Below are 21,812 nucleotides of genomic sequence, written 5' to 3'. Positions count from 1 at the left end.
ACTGATCTTCGTCCAACTTCCACCCCACTTTCTGCTGTCACCAGTTCCTCTCGTTTCCACCATCGCTCCAGTGTCTGCGTCATTCGCATCGTCCTCTCGTCTCACCTCTCTCTTCGGTCCTTCTTGTAGTGTAGACGCTCGTTTCCTGTGGAGTGAATGGCCTTGTAAGGGACTTCTTCGTGCGCACGCTTCGCGTTTGCTCTCTCGACCACCCACTCTTTCTCCCTTTACTCGTCGTTTCTATTTGAGCGCAACTTTACGAGTCTTCGATATCGAAAACGGGTCTGAGACGCCGGCAGGGCTGGGTGCTTTTCTGCAGACCACATTCCTTGGGCCCATCACATCGCAACCAGCAGCATACCGGTAACCACACAGCCTAATGTCGTTGAGATCACCTCGGTCGCCCGGCCGGGGCTTCCTACCCATCTCCAACTCCAACGAGTCGAGCAGTACCGAGATGCACGAGATTCCTCTCCACACCGTCCGCACCAATGCGAGCACGGGCTCTCGGCGAGTCAACATGGAAGGCATGGACGAGAAACATGCACTCTTTGACAAGTCGGCGGCCGGGGGCCCTGCCGGCGGGAGACGCGCCCGGAAGGACCTGCGACGTGCCGGGTCCGGCATGTCTGAGGAGACATCGCTCAATGCCATGGGCCGACTCTACAACAAAATCGTCGGCTTCTCCGTCGTCACTCGTTATCTCGTCTATATCGCCCCCGTCGCCCTCTTGCTCGCCGCTCCCTTAATCATACTGCCGCTCACTGGAGATAAGGATCGCATCAAGCTTGTTCCAGACCAACCGCACAGCCTGTTCACGCTCTTTCTCTGGATCGAGATATCATGGTTGACCCTCTGGTTGGGCAAGCTCGTGGCCCACCTCTTGCCCTCCATCTTCATGTTCTTCTGCGGCGTCGTCAGCTCCGGTACCAGAAAGTACGCTACCGTGCTGCGCTCCCTCCAGATCCCCCTGTCGCTCTTCTTCTGGGGGCTTGCTTCCTGGCTCTCGTTCAGGTTCATGTTTCCGGTACAAGTCGCTGGGCAGTGGTCCGACATCGTTTTCCGCATCGTGCTCTCGCTCTTCCTCTCCTCGGCCGTGCTCCTGGGCGAGAAGTTTCTGGTCCAGCTCATCAGCATCAGCTACCACCAGCGCTCGTTTGCGAACCGGATTCATGATTCCAAGCGTGAAATCCACCTACTGGGCCTCATGTATGAGGCTTCGCGGACTCTGTTCCCTATGTACTGTCCTGAGTTCGCCGAAGAGGACTATATCATTGCCGATAGCCTGGACCTGATGCTCACCAAAGGCAAGGTCAAGAAGGGGCGCGGAGTCGCGGCAGCCCCGATGCGGCTCGTGGGTGAAGCTGGCCGTCTTGGCGACAAAATCACGTCCGTTTTTGGAAACCTTGCCTCCGAGATTACTGGAAAGCAGGTCTTCAACCCAAATTCTGCTCATTCTGTCGTCGTGGAGGCCCTTGAGAAAGTGCGGAGCTCCGAGGCCCTGGCTCGTCGCAGTATGTATAACCTCGATCCCCCCCTGTCCTCATGTCCCCCTGGAGACAGTGGCGTATGGCTGACATTTGTGAACAGTCTGGATGAGTTTCGTGGTCGAAGGCCAGGATTCGCTCTCCTTAGATGATATCATTGAGGTCATGGGCCCGGCCCACCGCGAAGAAGCTGAAGAATGCTTCAACGCCATTGATGCTGACCAGAATGGCGACATCAGTCTCGGCGAGATGATCCGCAAGGTTGTCGAGATTGGGAATGAGAGAAAGGCAATTGCCCACAGCATGAAGGATATCAGCCAAGCATTGCATGTGTTTGACAAGGTCCTCCTTTTTGTCGTCCTGATCATCGTCATCATCATTTTTTGTAGGTTGTCCTTCCATGCTCCCACGGTTACCAGTTGCTGATTAGATTTCCAGTGGCCGTCTTCCAGAGCAGCTTCATCGCCACCCTTACCACGGCTGGAACTACGCTGCTCTCGCTGTCCTTTGTCTTTGCCGTCACCACGCAGGAGTTCCTGGGCTCCTGCATCTTCCTATTTGTCAAGCACCCGTACGATGTCGGCGACCGCGTCGACATTACGGGTCCCGAGAAGGAACAGCTAATCGTCGAGAAGATTTCTCTACTCTACACGGTGTTCACACGGATTGACAAGATGCAAATCGTGCAGGTAAGAAACAAGAACTACACTTGATCCCTTAACCGTCCGCAAGCGGCAGCTGACCAGATTTAGGTCCCCAATATTCAACTCAACAATCTCTGGATTGAGAACGTGACGAGGAGTAAAGCCATGAAGGAGATAATTGACGTCAACGTCTCGTTTGACACATCGTTTGAGGACATTGAGCTGCTGCGCGCTGAAATGGAGAATTTCGTGCGCTCGCCAGAGAACAGTCGCGACTTCCAGCCGGACGTTGCAATCGGCGTTGGAGGCGTTGGCGATTTGGACAAGCTGACGCTCAAGATTGCCATCAAACACAAGTCCAACTGGCACAACGAAGTCGTCCGCGCGACTCGTCGCTCCAAGTTCATGTGCGCGCTCGCCCTTGCGCTCAAGAAGATACCAATCAATGGTCCTGGTGGCGGTGGCGACCCTCTTGGAGGACCTAGCAACCCGACGTATAGTGTGGCCGTCACGGATGAGTTCGCTGTTAGCGCTCGTGAAAAGTCTGAGAAGGAGAAAGAAGCGAAGAAACTGGTGAACCAGAAAACCGAGCAAGCGCCTGCTAATGCGCCCGATACGGAGAGTGAGCAGCGCGCCGCCGAGCAACTCAATGCGGCGAGCCCCGTAGTTGAGGCGCTCGAGACCTGGGGCTATAACAACTCCCTGGGCCCCCGAGATTCGGTATCCCACCGCGAGCGCACCGCCGACGCGTCCGCAGCTCGCTTCGGCCTCCCCAGCACGCGCGAATCCCAGCGCGGCCGCCGCAAGGCTGGCGAAGCCCTACCCCCGGGGGCTCTCAGCGATGATGGCATGCCGGGAATCCAACTGACCCGGACATCGACATCGAGCCGTAGAGGGGAGGGGTCGTTTGACGTGGAGCGCCAGGCCAGTGTCGGAAGAGCACCTACTGTTACGCGGTATGCCGGCTGGACGGCTTACGATGCGCAAACCGGTGGTGCCGGCCCTGGGCCAAGTGCCATGGCCTCGCCACCACAGCCCGGTCTCGATCTCATTCCTGAGTCACCTGGCTTCGCCGTCCAGCAGCCTGGGTCCCCGCCGCAGAGCGTGCCGCCGAGTCGTATGCCCACTGTCGGGGCAAGGCAACGGGGGGCTACAGTGGGCGGGCAGCAGCAGCAGCAGCCGCAGCAACAACAGCAACAACAGCAACAGCAACAGCAACAGCAACAGCAACAGCAACAACCGCAACAACCACAACCACAACAGCAATTTGGACTGCAGCAGCCGCCGCAGGCGCCCCAACTCAGTGGCCCAAGCCAGGGCGGATATCATCCTAGGTTCTAGATGTCATTCGTCTTCGGTTGCCAGCTTGGGCTTGGATTCCTCGATATTTCCACCGAGAGGTCCATCAATGCAGCAGAGAACTGAATGGTTGGAGGATACGCAGCGTCGGCAACATCAAAGGGATGGCCGGATCACTTGAAACGGAGTTGGGGTCTTCTACGACTTGAGTCGTTTCTGGTGGTACATAGACTGGTGGGGCGTTGATGCTTAAATCTCTTGTACCAAAACAATCTCACTGCATGACCTTTAAGGCCTAACAGGAGAAAAAGTATGGGGAGGTGTGCCGGGCAGGTTGTACATTACATGGGAAACAGGAAAGAGAACCTACACATCACGCTGGCATCAAACATATCATTCACATCCATCGGGGTATTGTACATGTACAGAGATAGACATGCCTAAGGGTATATTCACCTGTTTACAGACTGTCTTCTCACCATGTCATCCATCCATTTCTCTGCCCGTCACGTCCAGCAGCGACGGTACATACAATATAAATGCGCTAGCAGACGTGCTCCACCTCAGGCACCTTCCCCTCCCTCTCACCCAACTCAGTCCTCAGCACACGACCGAACAGTTCCAGAAGCACCTCGAAACAGGCCTTGGAAATGGCTGCGTCGTACCGGCCCTTGCTGAGCTCGTCGCGGATGAAGGCGTGCTGCGCCCAGGCAAACTCGTGGAAGCTGAAAACCACACCCGCCTCGCGCAGCTTGGCCCGGATCAGGTCCCGCCCGGCGTCGGGCACGTGTGTGTCTTTGATGCCGAAGATCAATGACACCTCGCCGCGGATCTTGGAAAACTGGTCGAGGGTGTGGATGCTGGTGGGGGATGGGGGGTCGGAGGAGGTGCAGGGCCCTGGGTTTGGCCCGAGAGTCCGGCTGTGGATGTCGGTTGGGAAGTAGGCGACTGTGGCGGTGATTCGGGGGTCGAGCTAGGTTTGGTTTATGGAGTCAGGAAATTGGCTTGGCTAGATCTAGGGGCGGGGGGTTGTTTACGCTTGCTCGAACGGCCAGGTGGCCGCCTAGGCACATGCCTGTTGCCCCGATCCGGCCGGTGCAGGTCGGGAGGGTCAGGAGGTAGTCGACTGTCTTGGACGAGTCCTCGTCGTACGATTCGAGGGTCTGTCTTGCAGGGTCAGCTAATTGGGGGTCTTGTTGTGCTTGGAGAATGGCAAAATTGGTTGGCGATGCTATGTAGTTGCTAGCTGACAAGACAGATAGACAGACAGACCTTGGTTATCTTCCATTCGTTCCCCTGGTCCGTCCCCGGGACGTCGTAGGCCAAAGGCTCAGGCCCGGTAAAGTCGTGATAGCTGCTAGGAGCGGCGACGATGTACCCCTGGCCGGCAATCTGCCTTGCGAATCGGGCTACAGGGCCGGTGACTGGTAGACCCCAATACAAAACAACAAGGGCGGTTAGAAGGTCACGTTTGTCTAGTTTCTACAGGGGTAGAGGTGCTGGCGCCCTCACCCTGATAGATCTCGCTGAAGAGCACAACGCCGGGGAAGCGACTAGCAGAATAGGCGTGTCAGGAGCAGAACAAATTGCGCGACGAGCCATTCTCACGCATTTGGGTATCCAGGGATCGTCGGGTGAAATAAGAAGATTCCTGCACGCTTGATCTGTTAAAACATTGGGTGTCAAAGAAGAGAGACTTGGTGGGCAACGGATGCAGCTTAACTCATGGAGCTCTCCTTGCCATCGGCAAAGGTCTGCACATCGGCATAGCTCTCCTTGATCAACATCTTGAACTTTGTGCCTGAAGAATGGTAAAGAGGCGACGATTTGCTGCGCTGAGCACTGTATGTACGCAAACTGCCTAATACCTTAAACAATGCCAGTTGATTTGGCAGGACTCGGGCTGCTTCAAGTTCCTCACACTTTCTGCCCCGCCATCTGTGGTCGATCGAATGCGGGGCAGCAGGCGTTGCTTATCTTATCGCCCCTCATGACTTCATGATCGCTTCCATAGTCATCTCGAGAGCTTCAGCGAGCTCCTCAACAGCTTAGATGGGGGGCAGGAGATGGCCCAAGAAACAAGCTTGTAGCTCAATGGGCATCAAGGAATATATATTGCAGCTCAGAAACTCAATGAAACCACGAATAGACGTGTTGGATCGCCCAAAGCCCTGTCGCAGGTGCGGCTTCAGGCAGCCAGACCGCAAAACCGCAAAACCGACGGATGGGGATGGTGTGGGTCTCATAGGTACTTCGGGGTACATCCGGAGATTTCATGCGCCTTGCAGCCTAGCAAGCCGCCAGTATCATTGCGGCTGTTGCGCGCCCAGCCCTGTCCCAAAGCTTCAACTTCTTCATCATTTATCTTTTGTAGGAGAAAATATGGTTAGTATACTGCTGAAAATGGGAGGTTGAAGGGCAGGCCGAGCGTGCTGCCTGTGATCAAACTCTGGCTGGCAGCGACAAAGTGTTCGTGTCTTGAGATTATCACACCACACACATAATTATGACGACGATGGAATCGATGACTTGCAGCCTGTGAGGTTCTCAGCCGGCAGGCGTTGCCCGAACAAGCCAAGCTCTATTGAATTCTTTCCAGCGCAAGAACTGTCTGGCTGGATCTTTGATTAGGAAAAGGAGCTGGTGTACCCAAGTACCTAGGTAGATAGCAGCTGCAATCACAAAAACAAATTTGTAGTGGCAACAAATCTCCATTGCCAGACCGGGCAAGTCGAATCGGCCGTGGTTGCGGCAGGTAGTTGTTTCGAGTCGCTGCCAGTGCCTGCCAGAGAATATTCCAGCTTTGTCTGGAGGGCTTGAAAGAAGGCGGAAGAGGTTGCCAGGCCAATCCAGAAGTAGCGCGAGGTACCCTTGGGTAGTGGGGTCGAGGAAACATACAGAAACTCGTAGAAAAGTTGCCCAAGTTCACCTGCGGCTTAAATTGTGTGAGCTCTTCTGCCCCTCCTGCCTCGCACTACTTCTCTGAAAACCACAAATCTTTTTCACTGCTTGTGCTCTTCTTCCCACCAAACGATCGGGAATCTGCAACGAGCCAACTGCATCACCATCACACTGCTTCTTCTTCTTCCATCATCACTTCAAGACCGTTGTAGAAAGCACTCATAGATCATCAAGACAAGATGGCGCCTGCTGTCGGTATCGACTTGGGCACCACCTATTCCTGCGTGGGAGTCTTCCGCGAGGATCGGTAAGTTTTGTTGTTTTCTTAATTCCCTTCTTGGTCGCCGAGCCTGGGTCGGCGGGTCGACAAGTCAAACCAAGCAAGGTGCTAACTGTTACTGCAGGTGTGAAATCATTGCCAACGACCAGGGTAACCGGACCACACCCTCGTTCGTTGCCTTCACCGATACAGAGCGTCTCATTGGAGATGCCGCCAAGAACCAGGTCGCAATGAACCCCACGAACACAGTCTTCGATGCCAAGCGTCTCATTGGCCGCAAGTTTGCCGACCCTGAGGTCCAGGCCGACATGAAGCACTTCCCCTTCAAGGTCGTCGACCGCGGCGGCAAGCCTGTCATCGAGGTCGAGTTCAAGGGCGAGAAGAAGACCTTCACTCCCGAGGAGATCTCGTCCATGGTTCTGACCAAGATGCGTGAGACGGCCGAGTCTTACCTCGGTGGCACCGTCAACAACGCCGTCATCACTGTTCCTGCCTACTTCAACGACTCTCAGCGCCAGGCCACCAAGGATGCCGGTCTCATTGCGGGCCTCAACGTCCTTCGTATCATCAACGAGCCCACGGCCGCTGCCATTGCCTACGGTCTCGACAAGAAGCTCGAGGGCGAGCGCAACGTCCTCATCTTCGACCTTGGTGGTGGTACCTTCGATGTGTCCCTCCTGACCATTGAGGAGGGTATCTTCGAGGTTAAGTCCACCGCCGGTGACACTCACTTGGGTGGTGAGGACTTTGACAATCGCCTCGTCAACCACTTCGTGAACGAGTTCAAGCGCAAGTTCAAGAAGGACTTGTCCACCAACGCCCGTGCGCTGCGTCGTCTCCGCACTGCCTGCGAGCGTGCCAAGCGCACTCTCTCCTCGTCGGCCCAGACCTCGATTGAGATTGACTCTCTCTTCGAGGGTATTGATTTCTACACTTCCATCACCCGTGCCCGCTTCGAGGAGCTCTGCCAGGATCTGTTCCGCTCGACTCTTCAGCCTGTCGACCGCGTCCTGACGGATGCCAAGATCGACAAGTCGCAGGTCCACGAGATTGTCCTTGTCGGTGGTTCGACTCGTATCCCGCGCATCCAGAAGCTTATTACCGACTACTTCAACGGCAAGGAGCCCAACAAGTCCATCAACCCCGATGAGGCTGTTGCCTACGGTGCTGCCGTCCAGGCTGCCATCCTGTCTGGCGACACCTCGTCCAAGTCGACCAACGAGATTCTCCTGCTCGATGTCGCTCCTCTGTCGCTCGGTATCGAGACCGCTGGTGGCATGATGACCAAGCTCATCCCGCGTAACACCACCATCCCGACCAAGAAGTCCGAGGTCTTCTCCACCTTCTCGGACAACCAGCCCGGTGTGCTCATCCAGGTCTACGAGGGTGAGCGTCAGCGCACCAAGGACAACAACCTGCTCGGCAAGTTCGAGCTCACCGGCATCCCGCCCGCTCCTCGCGGTGTTCCCCAGATCGAGGTCACGTTCGATCTCGATGCCAACGGTATCATGAACGTCTCGGCCCTTGAGAAGGGCACTGGTAAGACGAACCAGATTGTCATCACCAACGACAAGGGTCGTCTGTCCAAGGAGGAGATTGAGCGCATGCTTGCCGAGGCCGAGAAGTTCAAGGAGGAGGACGAGCGCGAGGGCGCCCGTGTTGCTGCCAAGAACGGCCTTGAGTCGTATGCCTACTCCCTGCGCAACACTCTGAGCGACTCCAAGGTCGACGAGAAGCTCGACGCCGCGGACAAGGAGAAGCTCCGCACCGAGATCGACAAGATTGTCAACTGGCTCGACGAGAACCAGCAGGCCAGCAAGGAGGAGTACGAGGAGCACCAGAAGGAGCTCGAGGCCGTTGCCAACCCCATCATGATGAAGTTCTACGGTGCCGGCGGTGCTGGCGGCATGCCCGGTGGCATGCCCGGCGCTCCTGGTGGCTTCCCTGGTGCGGGCGGTGCCAGCAACGACAACGACGGCCCGACTGTCGAGGAGGTCGACTAAACGGGTTCATGATGGGCGTTTGTCGTTTTCCATGCACTACTTGGTAGATTGGATCCGCCTCCACGAGCTGCCGAGGATGATGGGCACTTGGGATCCGGGGAGTATCGGGTATGGGTTTACACCTAGATCTGGTTGTTTTCTTTTTCTCGTTACGATCATGATACAGGGAAAAAGTTTTCGGAGGGCGGCTGCATGGATTGTATTCTAATCACGATTCCCATTTCCTTGCAATGAACATAAGGAAATTACCATATCTGAGTGTGCTTGCTGATCTTAATTTGATTGTGAATTGCGATGATGGTGATGACATGACGCTAAACCTGGGCATCCATTTGCGGCACCTGTTTCCACTTTCGAAGATTCCTGTGTTAGAGAATGGGGGTGTGAAAACAAGGTTGGTATATGTATGACAGCTACTTGATTACAACCGCGATAACCGACAGTAACACCAAGCACCATCGAGTCTTCATCAGAATCCCTCCTTTGAGAATATAGAATCCTTCATTGCCCCCTCTCCGACTGCTCACCATCACCGCCTTTATCCATGGCCTCCCGAATCGCCCTTCTCCGCTCATTCTCCTGCCGCCGAAACTCTGCGTCATCCACAATAGGCGCATCAAACGGCGTCCGGAACGCTGTGCCCGGCGGAACCCTCTCGTCGCGGCTCTCCCAGACATCCTCGCTGCTGGGCCGTCCGCCGCCGTATTTCGCCTCTTCCTTTTTGCGGTAGTGGTCCCGTATTGCGGCGGCCCGCTGCTCGGGCGGGTAGGACTTGGTCCGCATGCAGAACCAGAAATCGTCCCATAGCTCGGAACAGGTCCGGACTGAACCGTAGCGGTATACGGAAGTGACCTGGGACCCCGGGGTGTGGCAGTGCCAGGCGTAGTCGAAGGCGTCGCGGCAGGACATGGTTGTGGGGAGAAGGTGCTCGGACATGGCGAGGGATTGGGGGGTGCGGGTGCGCGGTGGGTTGGGGTTGGATTCGGTTGTTGTTGCAGGAGTGGGTGGAGGGGGGGTTGTTGATATGGGAGTTGCCCAGGAGAACCAGGAGGTGGTGGTGGTGGTGGTGGTGGTGGTGGTGGTGGTGGTGGTGGTGGTGGGTTTGGAGGGGGTGGAAGACGGTGGTGGTTGTGGTGGTGATGTTGCTGTTGCTGCTGGTTCGGACTGCGGTTTGCTGGCCTGCTGCAGCATGGCTAGGAACTCGACTACTTCGCGGTCGCCGCCATGGTCGGGAGCGGAGGCGGCTGGTGGTTGCGCTGCTGGCGGGGGAAGGGTTGAGGTTGGCGGCGCTGGGGGGTGGTTTGCGGTCTCGGTTTTGGAAGAGGATGAGGAATTCCAGAACCAGCCCATTGTTTGTGTTGGTTCGGTTTCGTTTTTGGATGGTCGTCAGTCAGAGGTGGTAAGTCAGGAGGCAGTTGGGTGTTGTTGGAATGAGCAGATGGCCTCGAGAGGGGATGTGAGGGGCAATGGCGACTTGCGGGAGAGCGGTACCTACCGCACCTTAGCCAGGTGTCGTCTGTCGTCGCTCCCGACGTGGAAAGTTCCTGCAGAAATCAGTTCGACTGATTGGTGAGCTGAGGTGGAGCAGGTTGACATGGGTTCTCGGGTGGGGCTTTCCTTTTCAGCAAAGGCTGGTATGACCTCATCAGCAGCAGCCATCCTATGTTCGTCGCATGTGCAGCCATTGAATTGTACTGGTAGTGTAGATTCACGAGTCTGTCAGCAGTTGACTACCTTAGGGAGTTGAACCGGGACATTCTCTTTTCCAAATTACTACTTCCCTAGGAACAACGAAATCGCTGCTCAGATACGAAGACTGAGTCCTCAGCAATCTTGAGTCTCGAGTCTTAATCTTCCCTAGACTCGTTTGTTCTCCGCTTTTTTAAGAGCCATTCCACAGCTGATATCCCAGGGACAATAATTGCAATGAAGCGATGATCCCCGGACCGGCCATGCTTCGGCCTTTGGCCCCCCCAAACTTCTGGGCGCCTTTGCTGGCAGCCGCATCAGCCATCTCCAGCCGTCGACTGCCTGCGGTGCTGGGGAACTTGGACCACAAGAGGTGGCCGGCGCGAAGATGGGAGAGCTCGGCTACTGCTAGTGGTACTACCGGTAGTAGTTCCAAAACTGGCCATATTTACACGGGACCAAACGAGTCCATATTATTCCTTGACAGTGGGTTTCTGTCCCGTGGACACAAGGTCATACATACACTGTGTTCTGGCTGACATTCTCACCTAGATCTCTTCCCCTTGAAACTCGCTTCACTGTTGCTATGGCGCCCATGGGAAACCAAGCGCGACCTCCCTGGGCTGCTCCGCCAGTTCGAGGATGCGTCTCTCAGCGCTCTGGACCCCATGAACCTGGTCAAACGGGCCATACCCGAGACAGTCCCAATCAAGGTCACCGAGATCATCCCTCGACTGAAGGAAGGGGGCGCTTACATCAAGTTCACCTACCCGGACACTCTGTCAGCTGCCGATGTTGAAGGTGGGTGCTTAACCACACATCGTGCCCCTGTCTCCTGGCCCATGTCATGCTCACAATGCTTACAGGAGAGCTGGCAAAATCGCTCGACAAGAAGCCAATCAAACCATGGTTCAATCCATTCCGTGGCATCAAGGCCGGGCTCGTCCTAGGCCGCCCCTGGCTTGAAGACCTCTACCGTCTCCCAAGGAGCCGCCTTAGGGTCGAGTTTGTGCCCGCCAAGGACTCGGAGCCTCCCACCGAGCTGTCCCAAGAGTCCCTGTACAGCCTGTTTCGCCGCTATGGAAAGATCGCCGACATCACATCACAGCCTCCGGATTCCAAGATCCTGCCAAAATTTGCCTACGTAGATTTTGTCGGGGTCCGGCCTGCCATCATGGCCAGAAATTGCCTGCATGGTTTCGTGCTGCAAGAAGAGGGCAGCAAGACACAGACCCGGCTCCGGCTGTCCTATGAGCAGAGAGTGAAGCCGCATCACATCTGGAACTGGATCTCGAACCACCCAAGGATTGTCATCCCCATCCTTGCTGCCTTTCTGGCTGCGTTTACGGTCGTCGTGTTTGATCCCATACGCGAGTTCTTTGTCAAGGTAAGGCTGTCTCTGCCGACCAGGCCGCTGTTCACTTGCTGACTCGCCACTAGATGCACGTCCAAAAATCTCTGGAATTCACCAATAGCAAACTGTACAAGTGGTTGAAGCGACAGACGTCGGACATTCTCGCCTTCAGGAAGCGGAAGGATGAGGATGCCGGTCTCGATGCTTTGTTTGCCCACCGGAAGGAACTGATAGATGCGATACAGGCTAGTCTGCTGGAGACCGACGACACATTTGTCGTTATCCACGGACCGCGTGGCTCCGGAGGCAAGGAACTGATCATGGATCAAGTACTCCAGGGGCGCAATGATATCTTGGTCTTGGACTGCAAGCCAGTTGTGGAGGCTAGAGGAGAGGCCGGTACCATCAGAAAGCTTGCCTTCCAGGTTGGATACCGCCCGGTGTTCTCCTGGGCTAACAATCTCAGCAGCATGATAGACCTTGCTATCCAGGGCACCACAGGCGTCAAGGCTGGCTTCTCCGAGAACCTCGAGTCCCAGGTCGTGAAGATTCTTCAAACTACAGCTTCTGCTCTGAAGGAGGTCTCGCTCGCAGACAGGAAGAAGGAGGGCAAAGACGCGAACCTCTCGGACGACGCCTACCTAGAAGCTCACCCTGAGCACCGTGCCGTCGTTGTCATTGATAACTTCCTGCACAAGGGTGAAGAGAAGAGCATGATCTACGATAAGATTGCTGATTGGGCGGCCGCCCTGGTGCAATCCAATATTGCACACGTCATCTTCCTGACCACCGACCCGTCATATTCCAAGTCACTCTCAAAGTCACTCCCGGACCGCGTCTTCCACCAGGTGACCTTGGGAGATCTATCACCGGAGGAGGCAAAGCACTTTGTAATTTCACAACTTGAGCAAGACGACCATAGTACCAAGAAGGACAACCAGGATGACGAGTCGCCCCCTAAAACAGAGAAGCAGCACCGGCAAGATCTCCGCGAGCTTGACGAATGCATCGAATCCCTCGGCGGTCGCTTAACTGACTTACAGGTCCTGGCCCGCCGGCTCAAGGTCGGCCAGAGCCCCAAGAAGGCAGTCTCGGACATCATCGAGCAGAGCGCCTCCGAGATCCTGCGCATCTTCTTGCTCGGCAACAACAAGGGCGCCGGGAACGGCGGCGATAAGAAGTGGTCGGCCGAGCAAGCGTGGTACCTGATCAAGGAAATCGCCGCCAAAGAAAGCTTGCGCTACAACGAGGTGCTCCTCTCGAGCACCTTCACCTCGTCCACCACGCCGGGCGCCGCCAACGCCGAGGCGGTTCTCGAGAGCCTTGCCAACGCGGAGCTCATCACGGTCAAGTCGCACCACGGCCGCCCGGCCACTATACGCGCGGGAAAGCCTGTCTACCAGGCTGCCTTCAGCAGGCTGCTCGAGGACCCCGTCGTCCGGGCGCGCATGGACCTGGCGCTACTGGGCGAGCTGGCCAAGATTGAGGCCAAGACCATCGACAAGGCAGAAGCAGAGCTGGGTGTGCTCGCGGCCCTGCCCCAGCAGCCGTACCAGGCTGCCGAGCGGGTCAATTACCTCTTGGCCAAGCTGCAGAGCAGCCAGCAGAAGATTGCGGCGTATGAGAAGGAAATGGGAGGGTTGAAGAAGATCTTGTCTCAGGAGGTTTGAGCTGAAAGATGGTCATGTAACTGACCTTAAGGTGATATGAGAGCAGAGGGCGATACGTAACCGTAGCTGGTGTCAGCTGTCAGAAATCCCGCGGGTTTGGTGCATGGCAGGGCAGTGATGGCGGGTTACGCGCATTCGATACCCTTATCAGGTTGCGTCTGTACAGGTAATCTGAAGCCTCTCCATTTTCCAAAATGCGAGCGTGAGGTTGTTCCTGCGAACACACAATCCATGATGCCTCCCAGGGGTGAACGTGAAACTTGGTGGTATAACATCTCTCAGAAAAACATGCTCATGAGCGTTCTGTCCGGCGACACCAGAACCCGAGGTTTGTGCAATACAATCGCTCCGCCCATCCTTTTGTCCTCGATTATTCCGAATCATTAGTACACCACCCAGGCCGGCGGGACTCGGGAGCCTGCAGCTAGCTGTACAATAGGGCTCAATCCCCCTCTTCGCTGCCTTCTTCCTCCGCTTGGCTCACCTCCACCTCCTCGTCTCCAGCATGCTCGCCCTCTTCTTCTGGCGGGGGCTGCGCTACAGTTTCCTGGCCTTGGGAGAAGAAGATCCGGGCCGGATGGTCGTAGTCATTCTCGATTGTGTACTCGTTGTCTGCAGTCATTAGTCTGAGATGTCTCCAGGGGGAAGTAAGAGAGAATAATCCACTCACATCTCGGCACGATAAATATCCCCCCCTTCCCAATCCGAAAACTGGTCTCCTGCACCGTAACCAGCACCCGTCCAACATGGACAAAAAAGATCATAAACACCTTCCGCGAGTTTTTCAACCGCTTGATCGCCCCGGGCGGGAGGTCAACCACCCCGGCGCCGATGAACCCTTCGCTAAAGACTTTTGCGTACCGGAACTCGCCGCCCACCACCTCGGTCGTCTTGATGGCCCGCCCGCTGATGGCCAGCTGCTTGTCCATGACGCTGACCAGGTCGTTGGGCGCGGGGGGGCGGAACTCGTACTCGGGCTGCCAGACCACCACCTCGCCTGTGACGGTGCCCGGGTCGAGTTCCCACAGATCTGCTGGTTCATCATCATCATCATCCTCATCATCATACCCATAACTCCCCCGGCGCCGTTTACCCTTGCCTTTCCCCTTCCCACCCTTGCTGCGTGAGGATGGTTTTCTAGACCGGACCTCAACCTCGGGCTCGTCAACCCGGACAACCTCCTTGATGCTGGGCAGGACGAACCGGGAGCGGTTCCGCGCGCGGCTCGAGTCGACCACGTCCTCGGCCTCGTCCTTTTCGTAGTCGACGCGCTCGTTGCGCCAGTAGGCGAGGGGCTTGAACGAGGTGCGCCCGGACCGCGTGCGGAACATGGACGAGGAAGAGTCCCCTGGTGCCTCGCGCCGGTTGATGAGGAGGCCGCGCGATTTGGGGAGTGGTGGGCGGCGCGCAGCGGCAACGACTGCGTCTGCGTCCGTGGAGGACTTGCGCTTGCGCCCAGGGCCTTTTGGTTTTGCTGACGGGGCGGGTGCCGCGGCCTTTTTTGGGGCCGGTTCTGGTGGCTTGTCGGTGGTTGGTTTCTTGCTTCTGGCGGCGGTTGGTTCGGTGCGCTGCCGCTTGGGTTGGGGCTCAGGGGAAGGTTCCCTGGCGGCAGCACTTTCTTCCTCGCCTAGCGAGCGTCGCTTCTTAGATCCGCGAGCTTGAGGTTGTTCTGCGGCTGGGCCCTTGCCCGCTTTAGGAGGCCGACCGCGACCGTTGGGTCCTGGCTTGTGTTGTGCGGTAGCCGGTATCTCCTCTTCCTCGTCTGCCGAAGACTGCGCATCTTCAGAACCCTCCTCTTCCACGACCTGCCTGGCAGGCTTCTGGGGTGGTTTTGCTGGCTTAGCTGAAATTTCGCTTTGCTTTGGCGGCCGGCCACGGGCTTTCAGGGCAGGAGGATCCGGATCGCCTTCGTCAACCATTGAGATCTCTTCTTCGGCTTCCTCGTCTTCCTTGGCCGCTGCTTGAGGGTCGCCGTCCTCGTCGCCGCCGTTTAACATAGCCATGGACTCTTCAACAAAGTCATTGACCTCGTCGTACTCTGCTCCCTGTTCGCTGCCTTCATCACTCTCTTGCTGAAGAGGCTGCAAGCGGTGGCTAGTCGCGAGCCCCCGGGTCGGTTGCGACAACGAGTGCGGACCGCCCGTCTCAACGCTCCTAAAGTCGAGACGGCGTTTTGATGCGGCTTGGTCGTGTACTGGCTGGCTGCTGGACTTCTCGGCACCGTCTCGGACGAGTGCGCCGCGCGCGGGCGATGACGAGTTGCGCGCAAGGAGCCGGTTTCGTTGGGCCGGGGACTTGAGCAGCGTCTTGACTGGCGACCGAACGCGCGGTAACGGCATGGGCAGCCTATTCCCATGGCCGTTGAGTAGCGCGGCCGGACCAAATCCCGATGCTGTAGCCGCAGGTCAGCATCTGTTTATGCGCGGCGAGACAAACCTGCTCGGCGGGGGCCGCATACTGGTAGTGATGTCCATGGGGGCTTCTCCGTTCCCGTCATCCTCCTCTGAAGGCGCGTCGTCTCGTTCCTCGCTCTGGTCTGATTTACCCGGCGACGAGAACAGGTTCTCGAGCGGCTCCATGCCATGTTCGTCGCGAACACCCGAGTCGGGAACAGTTACACCAGTTTTTCTGCGACTCAAGTCAGTATCCTCCCACGTTCTGCTGGCCATCTCATATGGACGCGCAGACTGACGTACCGCCCAACCACGCCCAGTTCATAGATATGTTCGGCTTGCGTGGTGCGCCGAGGCGCCAGCGACGCTCGAGGCGCGGGCGCCATTTTCGTTGCTTTGGGAGGTTCTAGACAAGGAGAGAGTAATGCGACACCGCGTACGGACACAAGCAATTAAGGACTGAATCGCGTCGAAGATATCCGATAGCGAGGTAGAGCGGGTCGGGAATGCGCGGGTTTGGCGACCTGCGAAGGCGTGCAATGGAGGTTTTGTTGTTTACTTGGTTCAGGAGGCAGTCGCTGCATGTTTAGACGGATCCAGTACGCCATTTGCAGCGTGTGCTGGGGATTTGGTCTGCCCCACGCCATTAAGCAGTTGACAAGTCTGCCAATTCTGATTCGCTAGTGACGCGGTGCGCACCTCGACGCGTCGAGCTTGCCGAGCTTGCTATTTGCCCACTGTGCATGTACAAGTACATGCTACAGTACAGATAATGGAATCTGGTGGGCTTTTCAAACTGAGAATGCATGACCGACCTTGAACAGAAGACAAAAAGGGAAAAAACGAAGAAAGACTGACGTTGAAGAACCTGGACGAAACCATCTCGTCAAGACACTCAACAATCCAACATGGAAGACTCGCAACCACCAGCCGAGGACATCGCTCTCGAAACTCCGCCCTCCAACGTCTTCATCCCGCCCTCCATCAACGAAAGCGCCCTCCTCGCAGGAGACTCATACACATACTTCTCACCCATCCCCGCCTCCCTCCTCCCAACACCCTCCTCACCGCAAACCCCCGGCCCGCCATGCGCTTTAGGCGTAGACGAAGCCGGTCGCGGCCCCGTTCTCGGTCCCATGGTCTACGGAGTCTTCTTCCTCCCGCTCTCACTCTCCGACCCTCTTTTGCGCACCACCCACCACTTTGATGACAGCAAAGTGCTCACTCCCAGCACCCGCTCGGCCCTGATGGAAACCCTCTGCACCCCAACCAGCGACCTCTACACCTCCTGCGGCTGGGCGGTGTCAGCTCTCTCAGCACGGGACATATCCGCGGGGATGCTCCGCCCCAACAGCGCGGGCGCATACAACCTGAACGCGCAGGCCATGGACGCGACGGTGGCGCTGATCCAGGGGGTGTATGCTCGGGGGGTGAACATTCAGGAAATATATGTCGACACGGTCGGGCAGCCAGCGGTTTACCAGAAGAAGCTTGAGCGGTTCTTCCCTGCGGCCAGGATCACCGTTGCCAAAAAGGCGGATAGTCTATACCCGTGCGTCAGCGCGGCTAGCGTGTGCGCAAAGGTCACGCGCGACGCGGCGCTAGAAACGTTGTGGAAGGAGGCGAAGGGGAGGGGGAGGGGAAGAATGGCGAGTGCTGAGGGTAGGGAGGGGGGCGAAGAAGGGGAAAAGGAAGAAGAAATGGCCTGGGGATCCGGGTATCCGTCTGATGCGCGATGCGTCGCCTGGCTAAAGGGCAACATGCACCCCATCTTTGGCTGGGGCCCGGAGTGCAGGTTCAGTTGGGGGACCTCCAAGGACATGCTGGAGGCAGCCCCAGGCAAGGGCGGCGGCGTCAAAGTAGAGTGGCCGGTCGAGGAAGACAACAACGATACCCATCGACTGACCGACTTTTTCGTTGCAAAGGATCAAGAGAAGGACGTTGACGAACTGGGGACATGGTTTGGCACTCCAGCCGGGCTGGAAGCTTTCTGACCCCGTCGAAAATTTGGCCCTGGAACTGTAATAATACCTGTTTGACGTTGGCATGGCGTTCGAGGGGTTGGACATCATAGTAACCATACTCGGTGTGCGAGCTGCCGCCTTAGCATTCAATCCAGTATCGAAACGCAACCTGTATAAACATGTTTAATCCACCCATGCAATGCGCCACAAAGTGCTCTCTGTACGTCTAGATATCATCCTCGTCGTCAGCCTGTTGTGCCCTCTTTCCTCGGCTATCCAGTCTGTCCAGGTTGATGCCGCCGTCCGCCAGTTGCCTGGCCGGCACTGCGATGGCTTGTCTGACCGTCTCATTATTCTCTAGGAACTCTCGGAGCTTCCCCTTGCCAATCTCGACAGCCTGGTTGGATGCCGCGTTTGCCATTTGCATCATCGGACCGAGAAGATTGAGCGTGTATGCCACATAGGTTCCGCCGCCCATGATCAGGATGAGCATGAACAGGATGGGGTTACGCAAGACTAGGATATGTCAGTTGGGAAAACACTTGACACTCAACACAACCGGAGCAGCTTACCCATGACAATCTCGTTCCAGCCGAGGACAAGCAGGACAACATAAAAGTACAGGGGCACCTGCGTGATGCCGCCAATTGCGCTCCGCTTGGCTTCCACATACACCCCGTCGGCCATCTTCTTGAACCTGACCACCAGGTCCTGTCGTTTGCTTTCGCTCAGAACCGTCATCTCCTCTTCGAGGCTCTTGCCCTCCTCTTCGTCCACGCCCCCGATGGGAGGAAGATCCTCCTCATCCTCGGGTTCCACACCAGCAGGCTGAGGGCCAATGAATTCCGGCAGGTCAGGGGGGGCATACGTCTCCGACAGCCTGAATCTGGACAGAACAGGGATCAATCCAAGCGTGGACTCGCGGGCTTTAGTGTAGACCCCCTCAATGTCGTCAGTCGGTCGCCAGATCCTGGGAACGCCCTCTTCGTCATAACGGAACTTGTCCTCAAAGTTTTCGCGGAGCTTCATGAGGATGTTGCTCTCCATGACCTCCTCTTCAATCCGCTCTCTGAGGGCCACCCAGCTCTTGCGCCGGAGCCGCCAAAGCCCGACCTCGACCTCGTCGTCGCTTGCGTCAAAGCTCTTGGCCCTGTCGACAAACCGCGTTTCGGCCTCCCGGACAATGCCAATGAAGGCGTTCCAGACGCGGTCCCACAAGTCCTTGTCGGTTGCCGGTTTCTCGCCAGTCTCCGGCGCGCCGGATCCGCCCCTGCCGGACCCGAGTTTGTTGAACTCGAGACCGATGGCATCGCCAAGACGTGACTTGACCCACCTCTCGACCCGGATGGCCAACCGCCGCATCTCCTCTTTGCGTAGCCGCGCGCTAACATCATCGAGCTCCTTCTCGAACAAGCGGTACTGCGGTTTGAAATTGGTCCAAGCCACACCTTGGATGAGCAGGCTCTGTGCCTCCTTCTTGAAGATCTCCAGCGTCTTCTTCTTTTGTTTCTCCACAATCTCGGCAAATTCGTACGAGCCGCCCGCTTTCTGGCCGGCCTTTACCGCGCCCGTGACGGCCTCGCTGAAAGCGGCGACGCCCGCCTTGTGCGCCGCCGAGAGCTGGCCTTGGTACAGCGCCTTGAGCCTGGTGTCGATCTTGCTCTCAAGTTCGCCGCGCTTCACGGTATACACGCCCTTGTGGTATCTGCTGGCTTGCGTCTCGAACGTCTTGAGGCACTTCTCACGGGCCCCGGCGCCGGCTTGTCCCAGGTCGGCTATGACGGACGGGTTCCCAAGGCGCGTGGCTTCTGCCTGCTGCTCCTCAAGCGGCACAATAGCTGCGTCGAATGCTACCATGACCTCGCGAGAGATTTCGTCGCAGCGGAACTGGGCCAGGAGCTCCTGCTGGGTCGGCAGATCGAGATCCTTGTTGTTCACGATCTGGTCCCACACGCCCTCCGTATAGACTGACAAGCCGTCGGCGGGTATCCTCCTGTGATATTCGGGCAGGAACACGCCACCCACGAATTCCTGGTCCTTTGTGGAACGGTGGCCGGCCGTGAAGCGAGAACCGAGCTTGTCAACCTCGGCTAGAAACTTTTCCGGTTGAAGGATCTTGTGTGGTAGCGCTGCGAAAGCAAAGTCAAAGTAGTCCTCAATCTTGGAATTCTCAAGACCCTGCGGTTTGGAGATGGATGACCAGATCCGGGTTAGATCTTGAATGAGTGTGTTTCGCAGATTGGCCAAGGGGGTGTTTCCGATGTGGTCGCGGATGACGAAGAAGAGTAGAGAACGGGTTTGCGACCTGAGTGCCAGTGGTTAGATCTCTGCACGGCAAACGAGGGACGCAGATCGAGGGAACCGAGAAACTCACTGCTTGTCCTTCAGGAATAGCTGCAGGTTGACCTCGAAGACAGTCTTGAGCAGACCCATGTTTGCGCCCTGGTACAGACCGACCTGATGTTCCCAGATATTGACAATCAGAACCTCGCTCGTGGCAAGGGCAAAGAGGGCGCTTTTGCGCTCAAAGTCCTGATCCTCCCCGCGCTCACGACCGTCGGTGCCTTCGACATCCATGACGAGGATGTTGTCGGCCATCTTGGCTGTGCCACCGTCTGCGCTCTCCTTCTTGTTCTTGGACATCCATATTCCCTTGGTCGTCTGGCGGCGCTCCGTCTCGGACATGACGCTGAACTCGGTGCCGAACAGGTGGTTGAGCAGGGTCGACTTCCCCGTCGATTGCGACCCAAACACGGAGATCAGGTGGTAGTTGAAGCCAGCCTCAGCGATGTGCGTCTCAGCCAGATAGTCGGAGAGATTGGCGTTGAAGGCCTTCTCCTCGTCGATGACCTGGATGCCATGCTCGTACTGCTTCGCCATCGGCCCGTTGCCGCCGACCGCGGCAAAATGGCCGTTCATCGTGGTCGCGTGTGGCCCTGCAGCGAGGGGGTTTGAAGCTAGTTGAAGCTATGGCGAAGTTGTCGTTCGGTGCAACGAACATGCCATGTTACAGATACAGTAGGTAGGAGCGTTTGCAATTTCCGGTGCGCTAAGATAGCGATGGGCTTGTGGCACGCCGCTGCAAACGTTCCCCGAAACTGGCCAGTGGCCAGAAGCCGCGGGTCACCTGGGGTTGCGCTAGGCCTACCTAGGTTAGCACAGACAGTATGTGAATGTAAACCACACAGTAGCTGCCTGAATCGCGGTTCGTCAGGACATGACGTCGTCGACCGCAGCTTCGTTTTCGGTTTAATTCGTTCTGGGACTCCTAACAGCTTTTGCTCTCTCTCTACAAGTATGTTATTGTAATCTCTCCGTTCTGATTGTTCTGAGTCCATGAACCTATAAAATTATTCTCTCTCTGTTATCTTTTCTCTTACTCCCTTTTTTTGCTGATGTTTTCCATGCTGTATTCACCATCCTCTTCCAGCATCGAATCCCACATCAAGATCATAGTCATATGATGCTTTCCACGATCTCGTGCCGCCCGCCTGAGATGTCGGCCTACACATGTGGCCATTTCCAGTCACACATAGAACGCAATAACTTATCGAGGGTAATAGAACCAACAGCATTCTCTTGGCCGATCATCAAGCTCCTTCGAAATTCGAAATGGCTATCACGCCGTCATTTGGTCTCTCAACTGATGCTGTGATGCTCCAGTCACCAACGTCAAGACCGTATTATCCTAACCTTCATTAGTGAAGTAGCAGAGCATGGTTCAATATTTGTACATACGGGTGCAACGCTCTTAAGTCCATTTATTGTGTGTACACTTTACAGCTCTGAGTCCTGAACAACAGTGGGTTTGAGATGTGGTATCATAATACCTATTCGGGTTAGATTGAGTTGAGAGTTTACACATCTTCACCTCAATGATACCGGTACCTTCCTCCCCAACTGTCCTTTGCGCTCTTCTGCTTTCCTCTTCAAGGTCCCTTGTAGGCAAACTTGGGCTTCGTACCTTAGTGAACTTCAAGTCGAACACAGCGAAAACTTGAAGGTGTGCCGGCATCGAGGGCCACTCTGTGTTTGTACTGTATACAACTGTGTTCACGGGGGGTTGGCTCGGGAGGCCCCACGGAGCTTCCATTCTTCAACGGACATGCGCGACACGCTCCGAGCCTT

General features: G+C 56.5%; 8 protein-coding genes across 8 annotated transcripts; 4 read left to right on the top strand and 4 right to left on the bottom strand.

The window, feature by feature from the left end:
* Positions 1–379: 379 nt before the first annotated feature.
* N656DRAFT_719852 (uncharacterized protein) lies at positions 380–3,472 on the top strand (the record flags this gene model as incomplete). The annotated part of the gene is made up of 4 exons (XM_064812401.1): positions 380–1,514; positions 1,591–1,872; positions 1,926–2,176; positions 2,240–3,472. 4 exons carry the CDS (start codon positions 380–382, stop codon positions 3,470–3,472), a joined length of 2,901 nt encoding a protein of 966 aa, XP_064665116.1.
* A 325-nt stretch (positions 3,473–3,797) lies between these two features.
* On the bottom strand, positions 3,798–5,563 carry N656DRAFT_785179 (alpha/beta-hydrolase). The gene is made up of 6 exons (XM_064816324.1): positions 5,154–5,563; positions 5,039–5,081; positions 4,943–4,983; positions 4,703–4,854; positions 4,468–4,593; positions 3,798–4,403 (listed from the first exon to the last, which is right to left on the bottom strand). The coding sequence occupies exons 1-6, from the start codon at positions 5,215–5,217 to the stop codon at positions 3,975–3,977; spliced, it is 855 nt and encodes a 284-aa protein (XP_064665115.1). The 5' UTR covers positions 5,218–5,563; the 3' UTR covers positions 3,798–3,974.
* A 1,007-nt stretch (positions 5,564–6,570) lies between these two features.
* Positions 6,571–8,614, top strand: N656DRAFT_719954 (heat shock protein 70; the record flags this gene model as incomplete). Its single annotated transcript, XM_064812408.1, has 2 exons — positions 6,571–6,638; positions 6,736–8,614. 2 exons carry the CDS (start codon positions 6,571–6,573, stop codon positions 8,612–8,614), a joined length of 1,947 nt encoding a protein of 648 aa, XP_064665114.1.
* A 501-nt stretch (positions 8,615–9,115) lies between these two features.
* On the bottom strand, positions 9,116–9,964 carry N656DRAFT_719968 (uncharacterized protein; the record flags this gene model as incomplete). Its single annotated transcript, XM_064812411.1, has 1 exon — positions 9,116–9,964. The coding sequence occupies one exon, from the start codon at positions 9,962–9,964 to the stop codon at positions 9,116–9,118; it is 849 nt and encodes a 282-aa protein (XP_064665113.1).
* Positions 9,965–10,548: 584 nt separating this feature from the next.
* Positions 10,549–13,327, top strand: N656DRAFT_772509 (uncharacterized protein; the record flags this gene model as incomplete). The annotated part of the gene is made up of 4 exons (XM_064813936.1): positions 10,549–10,789; positions 10,856–11,104; positions 11,170–11,690; positions 11,744–13,327. 4 exons carry the CDS (start codon positions 10,549–10,551, stop codon positions 13,325–13,327), a joined length of 2,595 nt encoding a protein of 864 aa, XP_064665112.1.
* Positions 13,328–13,548: 221 nt separating this feature from the next.
* On the bottom strand, positions 13,549–16,340 carry N656DRAFT_507532 (uncharacterized protein). Its single transcript, XM_064809883.1, has 4 exons — positions 16,020–16,340; positions 15,786–15,955; positions 13,998–15,719; positions 13,549–13,939 (listed from the first exon to the last, which is right to left on the bottom strand). The coding sequence occupies exons 1-4, from the start codon at positions 16,043–16,045 to the stop codon at positions 13,770–13,772; spliced, it is 2,088 nt and encodes a 695-aa protein (XP_064665111.1). The 5' UTR covers positions 16,046–16,340; the 3' UTR covers positions 13,549–13,769.
* A 144-nt stretch (positions 16,341–16,484) lies between these two features.
* N656DRAFT_785176 (uncharacterized protein) lies at positions 16,485–17,903 on the top strand. Its single transcript, XM_064816323.1, has one exon. The coding sequence runs from the start codon at positions 16,629–16,631 to the stop codon at positions 17,712–17,714; it is 1,086 nt and encodes a 361-aa protein (XP_064665110.1). The 5' UTR covers positions 16,485–16,628; the 3' UTR covers positions 17,715–17,903.
* A 7-nt stretch (positions 17,904–17,910) lies between these two features.
* On the bottom strand, positions 17,911–20,603 carry N656DRAFT_802592 (protein SEY1; the record flags this gene model as incomplete). The annotated part of the gene is made up of 3 exons (XM_064818259.1): positions 17,911–18,200; positions 18,257–19,989; positions 20,059–20,603. The coding sequence occupies 3 exons, from the start codon at positions 20,601–20,603 to the stop codon at positions 17,911–17,913; spliced, it is 2,568 nt and encodes an 855-aa protein (XP_064665109.1).
* Positions 20,604–21,812: the final 1,209 nt, after the last annotated feature.

The sequence above is a fragment of the Canariomyces notabilis genome (assembly GCF_033297395.1).
Source record: "Canariomyces notabilis strain CBS 508.74 unplaced genomic scaffold N656scaffold_41, whole genome shotgun sequence".
Lineage (NCBI taxonomy): Eukaryota > Fungi > Ascomycota > Sordariomycetes > Sordariales > Chaetomiaceae > Canariomyces > Canariomyces notabilis.
Note: the sequence above shows the minus strand (reverse complement) of the source record. Positions and strands in the feature narration are given on the sequence as shown.